Raw genomic sequence first — 13,969 nt, forward strand, 5'->3', positions numbered from 1 at the left:
AAACTGCAAGGTTTTAAATTGGCCAGATTATTAAATATACGTCATCGGGCAGTACTATATACATAAATAGAGGTTAGCTGTGCCCGGTATGTCAAAAACTACGAAACTAAGAGTTTGGTACTGTTTAATGCACACTTTTGTTCCATTGAAGCTGATATGATTTATACAAGAAATATTGCGAATAAACGTTCAAAGACCCATACAAAGCCAGTATCCAAAAATTGAAAACTTTTAATTTAAAAAAAACATAACGAAGCAGTGACCAAAAGCGGCAGTTACAGGAGTGAAAGTACAATTTGACACAAATAAAACATTGAGTTCTATCCTTTCAAGTAATTATCTGAAAATGTTTGTAGACTTCTGATCAGTATTTCATTACAAAAACAAAAGCCTAAAAAAAAAAAACCAACAACGGTGATTTGGTCTGACGATATTACACAGTTACAACTTCCCCGGCCAAATTTTCTCCTAAGATTAACGAAAATATAGTTGGGAGGTTTTTTTTTTTTTGGTGCCAGAATTAACAGAAATCTCCCGCTTATTATATTCAAAAAGGACTCAATGCTCAAAATGCCTGAAATGTATCAAATTGCATCTGTTGGACAGATTCACATTTTGTCAATAACCTGGATTTTATGACTGTGCTGTAGGACAAAAAGCAAGAGAGAAAAAAAAATCCAAAAGGGTATTTCAAACCCAATGGTGCACACTTTTGGTAATAACTCAAGCTTTTTGTCCAAACCTGCTGGTCTACAGAAACGCGTGTTGATATAGGAAATATGCTTGGAATTGTGCTCATTCAGATTTGAGTGCAAGAAAACATGACCGCGAGAAATACAACATGGCAAAGACAAAAAAAAAATAATAATTATCACTCATGGTCACTGAATGTCGCACAGGTGGGAATAAAAAGCTTAACAGTAGAAAAGGCAGAAAAACTATGACATGGAAGCAGGCAAAACAAGTTTCCTTCCAGTTTCCCCTAACTTTTTTTTTCCTAAACTCGGTGAGCCTCTGCCCTCTGCTATTACTTAGAATCCTGATGATTAGACATGTTCAAAAACAACAGAAACCAAATCTCATACATTTTTTAAACCATTCCAAATCGAGCAGCACGCTTCATTTTCTTTGCCTGTAAACAAAAGGAAAAAGAATTAATGCACACTATCAACAGTCAATTCTCCCCAATCTGCAAAACGTACCGGCTTTTGACAAGCATTGTTACTGCGTCCCCAGCTTACTTTTTTTTTTCACGTTTTGCAGTGGAATACGTTTTTTGTCCCCTTGTTACGTCATTTTCCCCGCCTTACGGCATCAACAAAAATTTCTCTTTTGCGGCCAAATAACTGTATGACTGCGAGTCACCCGCCTCCCACCAGGCTCATATGTCTCCAAATGCATCACCAACATGCTGGTCTGCTATTGGTCGGCGTCACTAAGATGCCGATATACTATCAGCCGAAATCCCTCCCAGAATGCTTGAAAGAGACGCTGCCTCTCTGTTTACCGCTCGTTCAGTTCAGAATCTCACGTGTTTTGTCAAGACTTGATTTCGTGTGATATTGAATTTATTGTGCACTTTAGTGCTTAATTAAACGTTAATTGGTTAGCCATGGGTCCCGAGATTGCTACTGATGTTAACACAGAAGACACAAGAGATGATTACTATGGAAATGAAGCTGGTTATAATAAAATACGATGAAGGCACGTGCATCCTTACCTTCGTTAGGGAGGCACGTCACTCTAAAGGTAAATAAAATGTAATTTGTCCCTTATATCTTTTTTATTTATAATCTTATTTAATTATATTAATTACATAGCAGGGCAGCTCAAGTGATAGATGGACTGTTCTAATATCTGGGTTGTCAGCAAAAAAAAGCTAATTTTTGCTTTGCTTGAGTGGCTACTAAAAAGCTCCAGCAATCTCATTATTGTTTAGAAATTGTGATTTTCAACAGCTGTACTTCAGGTCTACAAAAGAGTCGTAATTGAAATAATATTCAAGTGCTCATGGCTTATCGTGCACAGGTTAAACATATAGTATGCTCAACGTGGGAGAAAAAAGGAGGAGTGGCTACCTCGATGTCGGCCGAACCGGTGGCTGTGCCGCCTGTGAGGATGCCGAACCTTTCCTTCCTCTTCATCAGCTTCTCATCTGCTTCCAACTGTCAACAGCACCATGCAAATACAACATTCTATGGTTTTGACTTTAACGTCCAAATAAAGTCTAACCTTCAGTTATGGGGTGAATTCCTTCCACAAACAAGCTCCCAACTTCATTTACTTGCATAAAAAAAAAGAGCTTACGTAGCTGGTATCGGATTTGGATCGCCACAGAAAATGCGACTAGCACCCAAAATGACAGTTGCTGTGGCGTGCCACTCCAAAAAGTGGGAGGGTAGAAACTCCATCCAAGATAAGGAGAGCGCGGCTCACCTTTTGTGAAAGCGCTGACACGTTCATCCCAAATCTCTCCGCCCTCTTTTTCAGCTGATCAACGTTGACCTGTGACAGATAGCAGAAGTATTCACGGCAGGGTTTGGTTGTCAGTGCGCAATGGGCGGGGCTTGGGCTTGGCGTGATGTGACGTAGCTTACCGCCGTGTTTCTGGCCATGGCGGCGCCTGTGCAGAAGGAAATGATTGATGTAGCGTGTTGCCAGAACATGACGGATGGCAGTGTAATGCCAGAGTGTCATCATACACACCTGTGGATGCGCCGGAAGCACTGCTGGCTAAACCAAACCTGTCAGTGCAGACACAACAGGACAACATTGTCAGGTCTCACACCCCAGCCCAAAAAAAAACAATACACAAGAAAACTTTAATATGATTGAGTGAGCTTCATCTTTTCAAATGTGCAGTACATGTGCTCCAGTTCTTTTTCTGCTATATAAAAAGGTATTTTATTTTTTATTTTGAGTCAGGCCAACGAGGCTCTCACCTGGCCGCGCGCTGGGCCTTCTTGTCTTCAGCAGACGCAGGCAGATTGAAACGCTCGGCCCGTTTCTGTAGCCGCTGCACCACAAAAGATCACGTTAGCTGGTAAGTGTCAAGCTGTGCTTATAAGTGATGCCAAAGAAAGGAGGTGTGATGCGTACTTCACCGGCAGTGGCTGGGGGACAGATCTTCACCATCTTCTTCTCAGGAGGCCTGCAAGACAAGCGTGGCACTCTGGACTCCGGGGATCTCATAATTTGATTTTAACTGAACATTAGCTGGCAGCCTAAATGTGTAATGTGTAGACTGCTTAAAATTTTGACTCTGCCCACAAAAATGTGTGACCTTCTTCCACTTTCTTTTATTACAATTTCTTTGGTGACTTTAATAATGATGGCACGCTTATTATTTTCAACACTTTATTGAACATGAAAAATGACAAATATACAGCGCCATCTTGGGAGTGCGCTCTTTGCTGGGGACATGTGTTGCTATGCCCATCATACTCATTTCTATCTGAAGGACATCTTTTGGACCAAATAGCCGACACTCACAGAACCAATGTGGGCTCCTCTCTTTTGAGGGATCCTGAACACACTGGGCATGCTTCCACGGTCAAACATTCCTTTGCTCACCCAGCACTGACTTCAACATGGCCATTTCCATCGTTTCCGTCAAACGATAGTTATCTCTGCTCGAACTGCTTATATTGAGGGCTGAGTTTGTCATTTCATTGCTCAATAAGGCATTCAAAAATATTCTAAGCGTGATGCCATAATACGGCACATAATTTAAGTTTCAGCTCCGACCATGACGCCAGGAGAGAGGAGGGCAAGGAAAGGAAAGGATGGGAAAGGAAAAGGGAAAGGGAAAAAAAGCACATTGGGAAGTAACTCACAGCTCAGCCACAGGAGATTCCTTGACGTCTTTGCCGTTGTCGACGATCTTGGGTTTTGCGAAGTCCTACGATGCAAACGGAAAGGCTCATGATGATCTCCACTCCAGCAGCCCAATCCAAGCGGCACTTTGCCAAGCGACTACGTTACCACGGTGTCGTCTGCCAGCACCTCGTCCACGTCCACGTCCACATCCTCATCTGTGGCTTGCGTAACACACACATACACTGTCAGTTGGTGTGCTTTTTGTTGGAATATTTTTAAGTACTATTGCCTATACCTCGAAGGAAAAAAAGATAACGCCTTCCTACACCTTTCTCCACAACCATTTGGTTTCATCCACTACTTGTGTAAGCCCTTTTTTAACTTGCTGGCAAGTTATCCATCAAGAAGTGTGAATTGCCCAACATTCCAAACAGTTTTGTTAAAATTCTTGGGACATTTTCTATACGTAGTGATGGGTACGGCAACATCAACGCATCAGTGCATGTGTCAAGTTCATAAAGGAAAATCCCTCAATAAATCAAAAAGCTTTCAATCTTCTCTTCAAGTTAGAAAGATAGAGATCCCCAAAAAAGAAGGATTACAGCTTGCAGGTTTTTTATGCCATTTTGGCAAATAAGACCTACATAAGTGAGCATTCGGTTTTACTTAAGATTTAGTTTCACTTGCTGTGCCTTCAGATATGTGCATGACAGAGAAGAGTGCAAGGATATTTGTCTCAATGGCTGATATATTTACCCTACGTCTTTACCTGCAGCAGCTAAGTTAAATTTGATGAGTTTTATTTAGGGGGCTATGTTGTGTTTGGAGACAATAATGGTGGCTGCTTGTCACACTGCTTTTCTTTGCAAAATAAGCATGAAGGATTATTGTGTGTGAATGCGAATGTTATTCATAGCAATTTGAAAGTTATAGTTTGGATAGATTCTTCTTAGTTCTAGTTGTTTGCTGTCGACCGGCTTTGGCAAGCAAATGAACTCTTTAAGATGACCTCGGGTGCACGAATGAGCAATGTTGAGGTTCAGCGGATCCTCACTGCCTGCTGGAACTCACCGTGCTCATCCAGGTAGGCTTGAAGGCGTGCGATCAGGTCGCCCTTGTTGCCTTTGGTCTCCAGACCACGCGCTTCACATTCTTGCCTCAGCTCAGCAAGCTGAAAAAAACAAGTAATCGATGCTTCCAATTGTCAACTTTGAGGACAAGTGTTGGGTTCGTTTGTGAATTTGCAGCATTGCAAGCTCGTTAACCTCCAACACAAGCCTTGCAGATTATCGGTGCTTTTTTGCATTTGTAAGTTCATAGGTTCTGCACTATTTTGAAGGAAGGGTATGAAAGCCAAACCCAAGAACGGTAAGCATTTTTCCAAAGGTCACAATATTTTGGAGATTGACCCATTCACAAGCTTCGTTGGATTTAAGTCTAACAAGTGAAAAGTTATTTTGATTGCTGAGGTGGTCCTACATTCTCAGTGTTTGTCAAAATAAATAGATATAAATATTGACGTGTTAATTATGTAGCCCATGACAGAACACCAGGTGTGTCCGGTGTATGTTTATAGAGTAAATGCTTAATTTTGTAAAATCACATCTCATACAATAATGAAATACAAGGGCAATTGCGTGGATATCTAATAACATGAAATGAGCATATACTGTGTTATAGTCAATTGCAATAGGTGTTACGTTTTCCGTGTCCAACTTCACTTGGACGTGGGCCGCCGGTCCAGGAAAAAAAAATGTCCTTGCTGCACGTTTTCAAATTTCATCAAACTTTTTCGCGAGGGCGCTCGGCGCTTATAGTGATGACTTAAATTGTGTTTCAAAGCGGGTTGCAATCGAAAAAGTTTGTGATTGAAAACGTTATCTCAGAGCGCGAAATGTTCGCACGTGAGCGCGGGCTAACATTTAGCATTAGCTTTAGCAGCCGGGCACAAATTGCACCGGCCGGTGAGCTTTGGTTATCTCGAAATTCGAACAGGGGACGCGGCAGAGCAAACCCAGCGCCGCCGGTACCACCAAACAATTCGCACAACTAGACGCTTGCAGTCCAACAGTCGATATTAAGTGGCAAGACCAACCTTGAGTTTGTGCAGCTCGATCACTTCTGCCATCTTTCTTTGTTGACCAAACGCTTCACCCAATCAAACTGCCGCTTCTTCTTCTTCGGCCTCCTCATCTTCTTCGTTGCCGTCGTCTTCTTCTACACTGAAAACCCCAGCGTACTTTTAACAGCTCCAGAACAGTATAATTTAACGAGAACGCCAGGAAGGACACGTAATTAAAAAAATAGGTCAGAGACAAAACATCTACATTGTCGTATACCGCCAAGACGTGTTTGGATCTGACGAATTTCGAAGTTTAAGTGTTCCTTGCTTAATTTCTCAAGTACGCTAAAACATTGAAGAACCTAAATCGATGGATATATTGTTTCATAAAAAAAATAAACCAGTGTTGTACGTCATTTCTCGTTTTCAATTTTGTACTATTTCATTTCATGGAGAAACGGGGGGAGAAAATCTCCTAATGGTTATGGCAAGATACAGAATTTTTAAATGCAATAATTTTTTGCCTTTTAGTATTCCTCACCAATCGTTCCTGACGCCTCAATCAAGGACATGGATGTAGACGAAACCTTTGACATTGAATTTGAGAGACATTCAGCCACATAATCTTTTCCATTGCTGACTCTTAAGTAGTGCCATTATGAAAAATATTGTTTTGGAAGCTAAATACAATTGGAAAACGCTTGCAAACCTCAAGCCCAAACATATAGTGATGATAGTTTTATTTTAAAAGTGGTTGACCAAACAGCTCACCAGTACTACAATGTACTGAAAACTTTGTCCACATATGGTCTCATTGGGATGTGATAAGAATGTCCATGAGAGGGGGGCGGGGAGCTTATGGCTGCATGCGAATGGCTCCATCCAGCCTGATGACCTCGCCGTTAATCATCGGGTTCTCTGCCAGCGCCGTCACCAGGTGGGCGAACTCGGCCGGATCACCAAGTCGCGAAGGGAAGGGCACTTGGCGAGCCAGAAAGGAGCGTACCTTCTCCGGAAGCCCGGCCAACAGGGGAGTGGAGAAGAGACCTGAGTGATGCAATAAAGTCAGCTGTTATGCTCAAAGGTCTGCACTGATTGATTGGATCGGTTGAGTCTCGAGGCTATGGGCCACTGAAGTGGTGGCAATATATGGCTCTCGCTGTTGTTTGGTCTTTCATATGTAAAGGCTTTATCACTTAACTTAACATCCAGGCCTGCTTTTTTGATCGCCATTGGTCTTTCTGAATCCTTAATACACTAATATTATAACGACACAAATGCCTTTGAATGTTTTTAATTTATATTTCTCAAAGTGTGTTGCAGCAATAACTAACTTGACTCTGAGACTGTTGCTCCAAGAGTCGCTCTACATAATCCTGGAATCATGTTCAATCGCCGAATCAGGGTGCTTAAAAAGAAGACTTGGTGTGTGACTATGTATTGCGGGCCACCAGTGTTTATCGCAGCGTCTTTGCTGCAAGCTAGCGGTGTTCGAGTGCCCCCAAAAGTGGTCAGATTACTTTTCAGAGGCAGCTGAATAGATGCAACTTACTTGTTTTGATGCTGACATCCGGTGCCGTTCATACTGATCACTTTTCAACAAACTATGCTGACGGAAATGTTTTCAGAGGTCATCACTTTGTTTCATTGACCATTACCCAGAGTGAAAGAAGTCTAAGATCTCACTTTATACTTGATTAAAATAAAGTTGATTGTCTGAATAAAATAAAAATTTAAAATAGAAATTTGTGTTTTGTTCCCTCCCTACTAAACTACTCATTGGCTTTTGGTGCCTTAAACGGAAGCACCGTTGGAAGAAAGAGGTAAAGGATGGAGGGCTGACGTTTCTTTAATCAGCATTTGTATTCTAAGACAAATGACTGAGATGTTTGTGTACTTACCCGGCGCTATGGTGACCACTCTGATGCCCATGGGGGCCAGATCCCTTGCGATGGGGAGGGTCATTCCGACGATGCCGCCTTTGGATGCCGAATATGCCGCTTGGCCCACCTGCACGCATGGAAATACAGCCCCACTCAGGCGGCCGGGAGTGTGTGTGTATGTTTTTTTTCACCCTCCCAAAAATGCTTTTCTCCCATGCAAACAGCCCCTCTATTTCCCATACGTCATCATACACTGTTCATTCATGATCTAAATTGACTCATTTTCGCTCTTCGCTCTCAACGTGGCTGAAAAGGAGCTCACCTGCCCATCAAAGGCGGCCACACTGGCGGTGTTGACAATGCAGCCCCTGTGGCCATCTGCATCGGGCTCATTTTTGCCCATGGCTCCGGCGGCCAGGCGGATCACGTTGAAGGTTCCTGCGATGTTCACCTGCATCACAAAGAGGGTCCATCAGGAACTTGCTCGTCATTTTTCAGTCCTATCTCAGGTATAAGGGAATATTACATTAATACAAGTTGACGCTAGAGGATATGAGGCATTTGAAGAAAGAAGCCAATGTCCCCAAAATAAAGCAACATTTTTGATGCCATTTGTCTTGTTTTGATTGAGGAAGGAGAAATTTCAGTATTTTATTTCTGAAAGAAGTGCAAGGCACTTACATTAATGACGCGCTGGAAATCATCCAGGCTGTGAGGGAGGTCCTTCTTGAAGTTGTACGTCTTGACGGCCACGGCGATGCCGGCGCAGTTGACGGCCAGGTCCAGTTTGCCAAACTTGTCTCGAGCCAGGTCCACCGCGGAGCGCACTTCTGCCTCTGATGTCACCTGCCAAACGACGCCATGCATGCAAACTCGCTAGAAAACATCTTGCTGAAACTTTAAATGGAAATGAAAGGGGATCAACAAGGACTTGTTATCAAAGCAGAAAAGGCTTCCATCTGGCCCACTTGTGTGTATATATGTGTTCCTGTATAGCTGTACTTGTGAGAACCGTCGTCACTTGTTCAGACCTCTTTTTGAGGGTCAAGACTTGGTTTTCGAGTATAGGTTTGAATTGGGTTAAGATTTGGGTATGGGTTAGGTAATCATTTCTGATGGTTAAGGCTTAGGGGCTAGGTTATCTCAATGTATGTCCCCACAAATGTGTGTGTACTTGCATCAGCTGGAGCAAAGGCACATCGGTCTCCCAGCGCGGAGGCTAGCGCGGCTCCGTCAGAGGATGGCAGGTCCACGATGATGGCGGCCGCTCCGCTCTGCACCAGACGCTCCACAGTGGCCCGGCCCAGCCCCGACGCACCGCCTGTCACCAGGCCCACCATACCCTGAAAACGCCATCACACATCAAAAAGTCAAAGGCGATGGAACAAGTCTTTGCAGATGGAGGCAGTTGCTCGCACACCCGGTACACAAAAAAAGTTTTGGATCATCATTTAGAACAGAACCAATTCTGCTAGATTGCTTTATGGGGTTATGTGTACAAAAAAATCCATCTCTGTCCACTCCATTTACCATATGGCACCAGCATGCCAGCGATCCTATTGCGGTTGAGCGGCTAAAGAAAATGAATGGACGGATGAATTGATGCTACCGTGGCCGACGATATCTATAAAAAGGAGTCCGTGACCTGAACAGCCGAACACGAAAAGTCAAATTTAGCACGTTTTGACGTTGGTTTAATCAAGCTTCGACATGAAATTGATCACGAGTTAGAAGGCGGAATGTAAACTTGGGGCGTTATCTCAAGCGGCATCGATGACGCCATAACTTTTTGTCTCGCCGTAACCCGGCAACTCAAGTTGTCCGCGGTGTGAAGTGACGAAACTCGCTCGCGTGTTTGTTGGCACCTGCAGCAGTTTGGGTTGAATGCTGAGAGCTTGTGCCAACATGAGGTTCGCAAACCGCAATAGTGATAAGGTAGCATAAGTAAGACTCAAAACTCGAAAACGGTTAGCATTTGACACACAGCCAACTTTGATACAAAGCTTGCTTCCCCTTTTTCTTTCCTTTGCTCACCTTGACACACCGGATGGTCGCCATGTTGGATTACGTGACGTCACGAGCGGCAGAGATCGCGTCCTCGACAGATGCGTCACTACACGTAGACTACACTGTCGTTTTTTTTTTTTTTTTTTCACCGAAAACAATGCCTCTGGAATTGTGGGGGTTGAACTACAACGGCAAAGGATACAATGCAGAGATTTGGATTTTTTTTAAATGTAAAAACAAATGGATTTGAAGTTTTAAAAATCGCAAACAAAAGAAATACATTTTAAATGGAAAAAAACACGCAACAAATGAAAACACTATACTTTTTTAAAAAAGGATCCCCAAATTTGTAATTTTCTTGGCATATTTTGAAGTTTGATTTACGTGTTGTAAAACTAAAAATACTCACCAATCTCACATTTTTATTGTCATATTATTTATTTAGACACCAGAATTTCACTCTTCAGACCCAACTCAATCACGTCTGGGTTTCACTAGTCACCAATATTTGACAAGCCTTCGATAAACACCAAATACATTTCAGCCATGTACGTACATACATCATTGTACAATTCCACTTTTTTTTTTTGCAGAGCCCCTCAGGAGTGAAAAACATTTGGTGCACCCACCCACTCTGCCGTGGTGACTATAAATAATAGAATCTATTAAAATGTATGCATAAAACTGTATATCTATTAACATTAACCAAAAAAAAAAAACAATTTAAATAACCGGGGCCACAGTGACGTAAGGTTAGCGATAACACACGCTCAAAAGCTAACGCTATTTTTCACTGCACAATTGCAATTAATAATAGTCTATATATAGTTCTGGTCAATGTGTATCAAGAAGCCCCACTGAAACCATCTAATTTTTGAAACATGTTTCCACCTCGTCATCTGATCTTGAATTTGAATATTAACATTGAAATTGTGAAATGCATTAACTGTTTCTGACTGCAGTATAACCAAAGCATCACTATGCAGTGAAGTTATGTGTAATGAGCTTCATTTAGAATGGCAAATTCTTATTTCCAGTTATGGTGGTGAGAGTAATACAAAAGTAATGCAATCGTAGTGTAATGTATTACTTTTCAAAAACAGAAATATTGGAAGGCAACTAATTACTTTGAAATTACAGTAATAAGTATTAAATAATGCATTCGTTTTTAAATAACTTGCCAAACACTGGTTCTTAAGTTATGACCGTAACTCGCGCATATTTTGACAATGACAGCAATCACTGCACCACCTGGTGCTGCAGATGTGTAATTACACCTCAAAAGCAAGTCATATGTGACCCTCCTGATATCGCATTATGCCATTCAGGCTCCACTATTTGCTATGGATTGAGGTTAACCTTTGAGTGTGACCATTTATTCCGTGAGCAACTGTGATGTCACTCAGTCCATTGCAAGTAGCAAAATGGCCGTCCTCTGAGATTCTTCAAAACAGTATAATTAAGACTAAACATTTGGTTTATTGAGATTACGAGATTTGCACATTTCAAATATGCCGCTGAAGGGGAAAAAATATGGAGCGTGCATCTCTACAACTGTGGACGCCATATCCCATGACGACACAATTTCCGGCCACACGACAAAGCAGCTACAAATGCCACCCAAACGTCGTCGACTGCATCACGGATGAACAAACGGCCAGCCGCCGCCAGGGCCGACGTTGCCATGGCAACGTGCCAGATTTGTGGGAGGCCTATCATCACATCAACGGGATGCTTTGGTTGCCGTGAGGAAGACAGTAGGCTGTATAGTCATCTCCCAGATCTGGTGTGATCCTAAAACTATACAAACTACTACCTCATCCCACGCACAGCCCCACTGCCATGGACAACTGATGTCTCATTAGATAGGTCCTCTTGCAGCCTCCAGTGGCAAACTGGCATCTGACAAGTTTGGGGAAGAAAAACATGAAATTAATCAAAAATATCATCCACAACATTCTTACTGATTTTTTTTTCTTTTAGCAAAGGGATGGCACACTCCTGGTAGTGTGATAATGAAGTGGTTGTGCCATGTTGAACTGTGACAAGGGAGAAATTTCAGCTCCCTATTGAGTTCTCTCAATGTTTTCCCTTTGATTTTAAATGTTTTGATGTAAAAATCAAAGGATTGGTCAAAATACCCAGGGTTAAAGAACTACTTTTTTAAGGCCTTTTATTTTACTTGGTAGGTGTTAATCCTTATTTGCACTACAGTAGAGTATGCAGCACAATTTGACGACTGGTATTTTAGGTTTTTAGATTAGTACCCTTCAACACGTGAAACATGCTTACAACTTTGCCCCTCCTAGCATAGCTCCACTGCAGGCACAAAGCTCAAAAGGGGCGTGTCCTATCGAGCAATTTTCATATCTTATCTATGGTTTAGAAGGTTTTCAGCACATTTTGAAGGGCTTGGTCTTGCTAACCATAACCCTCTTGGCCTTGGACTGGCCAGATTCGATTTTCTATAGAGACCGGTCAAGATCTGCATGACAGAGACATGACATTTTGTAAATTGCCCCCCTTCCCAATATTATTTTTATTTTTGACATAGATAGGTTCTTGTAATTCTCACCGCCCAGAGATGAATGTGCCTAAGATGCCAAAATGACATGTTGCCACTTGAATCCTCGTCGCGAGAAGACGCCAACCCGATCACCATCCGAGCCTTGCAGCGAGTTGGCCAGTTTGAGGAAAGGGGGCTGACAAAGACGTCAGCAAGATTGGGAAGCAACTTTTCAATTCCAGGCCACGACCAGACGGTCGATGAGTTTTGGAACAGAAGCGCCGCAAAACGGCCTCGCAAGTCGGTCGGCTAACGTGCGAGTGCTGAGCGGCGAGCTGACGGCTAACAGCAGCCGGCGCTCGTTTATTTTGTCAGCCCGACACCGAACTAAGCCGAACCGCGGCTGTCTCTACGTGGGAAAAGACCTTTACTTGCCCCGCCTCGCCTCTTCAAGCTGACAGGAAAAAAAGAAAGAAAAACGGAAGGACACTTTGCTCTCCTCACAACTCCGACGTTCACCGTCGCTCGCCATCTTTCTTTTTGCTGCAGGCAGACTGACAATTCTCGCGAGACCTGACGCTAGTATCAGATTTAAAAACACGTGTTAACAATATTCAAAAGTCGACTATTAACTGCACATATTACTTACTTCAAAATATATAGCGTCAAAGGGTAATTTGCTTTTTACTTCCCTTCCCACGCATTAGTGGTTACAGATAGTCGAGTACAAATATTTCATACATAATAAACTTGCCACCATTTAAAACAGACGCCTCAGGGGGGAGGTTTCATCGCCAGTGTTTAATGTGGGCCGGAATGCAAATTACCGGATATATTCTACTCAAATACAGAAGTACTTTTGCATCATCTGCAAATTTTTAAATGTATCAACTCCAGTCTTTCAATTATCAATGACTTACATACTCAAACCCCTTGTGCAGAATTGTAATCTTTTTGGGCCAGTTTCTTTCACATCATTTTCGCGGTACATTTGGTAGTGCGTGAATTTTCAATTTCCTCATACCTTCTTTTAATGCCTTTGATGTAAAGATCATAGGATTAAGCAGCACTGCTCTAGGCTTAAAGGGACAACATGTAAGATTTAGGATGTTTTTCATTAAAAAGGAATAAATTAAATTAAAAAAAAAATGCAAATAAATGTGTTGTTCATGACCAACAGTATGTTTTAAATATATTCGTTGGTCTAGTTATCATTACGTTATATTACATGGGGGGTGGCACTCCTCCAGAGACTGCCATGTTTGTTATAGCTATGGACAATGGTAAATGCAGCACCGCCTGCTGTCCAGAATGAAAATGTCTAAATCTTACATTGTCTCTTTAAGTAAAATACATACATGCTATTGCCCCCGCTTAAAAAAACAAAACAAACAAACTGGAAACTTTTTTTTTTACTAAAAGAATAAATTTTATTTCAGCACTGTAAGTCATTTCCCAACCAGTACAAACATGACTGCCATGGTTGTCTCTTTCTGAACCATTCCTCCTCCCCTCCATCTGTGAGATCAGACCACCAACACCCAGACAAAAAAAAATGTCACTGACTTTCTTCCCTCCGCTCTCATCTTTCCACAAACAGTCTGGTGCTTCCATAATGCTAACAATGATGACAAATGATACCAACCATAATTATAACAGCAATAATGATGATGATGATGATAATATCTCTTG

General features: G+C 42.2%; 2 protein-coding genes across 5 annotated transcripts; both read right to left on the minus strand.

Moving 5' to 3' along the window:
• Nucleotides 1–213: 213 nt before the first annotated feature.
• Nucleotides 214–6,013, minus strand: sarnp (SAP domain containing ribonucleoprotein). 2 transcript variants are annotated; one of them, XM_088408760.1, is made up of 11 exons: nt 5,915–6,013; nt 4,891–4,990; nt 3,985–4,034; nt 3,837–3,901; nt 3,100–3,151; nt 2,943–3,016; nt 2,707–2,744; nt 2,598–2,623; nt 2,437–2,505; nt 2,079–2,165; nt 214–1,132 (listed from the first exon to the last, which is right to left on the minus strand). In XM_088408760.1, the coding sequence occupies exons 1-11, from the start codon at nt 5,945–5,947 to the stop codon at nt 1,091–1,093; spliced, it is 636 nt and encodes a 211-aa protein (XP_088264886.1). In that variant the 5' UTR covers nt 5,948–6,013; the 3' UTR covers nt 214–1,090. The 2 variants fall into 2 exon arrangements, with proteins under 2 accessions (XP_088264886.1, XP_088264884.1); XM_088408758.1 differs by having other exon boundaries at nt 3,985–4,040.
• Nucleotides 6,014–6,604: 591 nt separating this feature from the next.
• On the minus strand, nt 6,605–9,935 carry hsd17b10 (hydroxysteroid (17-beta) dehydrogenase 10). Of its 3 annotated transcripts, none has more exons than XM_088409100.1 (6): nt 9,799–9,935; nt 8,943–9,107; nt 8,446–8,610; nt 8,087–8,215; nt 7,783–7,891; nt 6,605–6,928 (listed from the first exon to the last, which is right to left on the minus strand). In XM_088409100.1, exons 1-6 carry the CDS (start codon nt 9,820–9,822, stop codon nt 6,738–6,740), a joined length of 783 nt encoding a protein of 260 aa, XP_088265226.1. In that variant the 5' UTR covers nt 9,823–9,935; the 3' UTR covers nt 6,605–6,737. The 3 variants fall into 3 exon arrangements, with proteins under 3 accessions (XP_088265226.1, XP_088265224.1, XP_088265227.1); XM_088409098.1 differs by lacking the exon at nt 9,799–9,935 and adding an exon at nt 9,630–9,785; XM_088409101.1 differs by lacking the exon at nt 9,799–9,935 and adding an exon at nt 9,295–9,568.
• Nucleotides 9,936–13,969: the final 4,034 nt, after the last annotated feature.

This window comes from Hippichthys cyanospilos, chromosome 2 (assembly GCF_059441005.1).
Source record: "Hippichthys cyanospilos isolate Australia breed blue-spotted pipefish chromosome 2, RoL_Hcya_1.0, whole genome shotgun sequence".
NCBI lineage: Eukaryota > Metazoa > Chordata > Actinopteri > Syngnathiformes > Syngnathidae > Hippichthys > Hippichthys cyanospilos.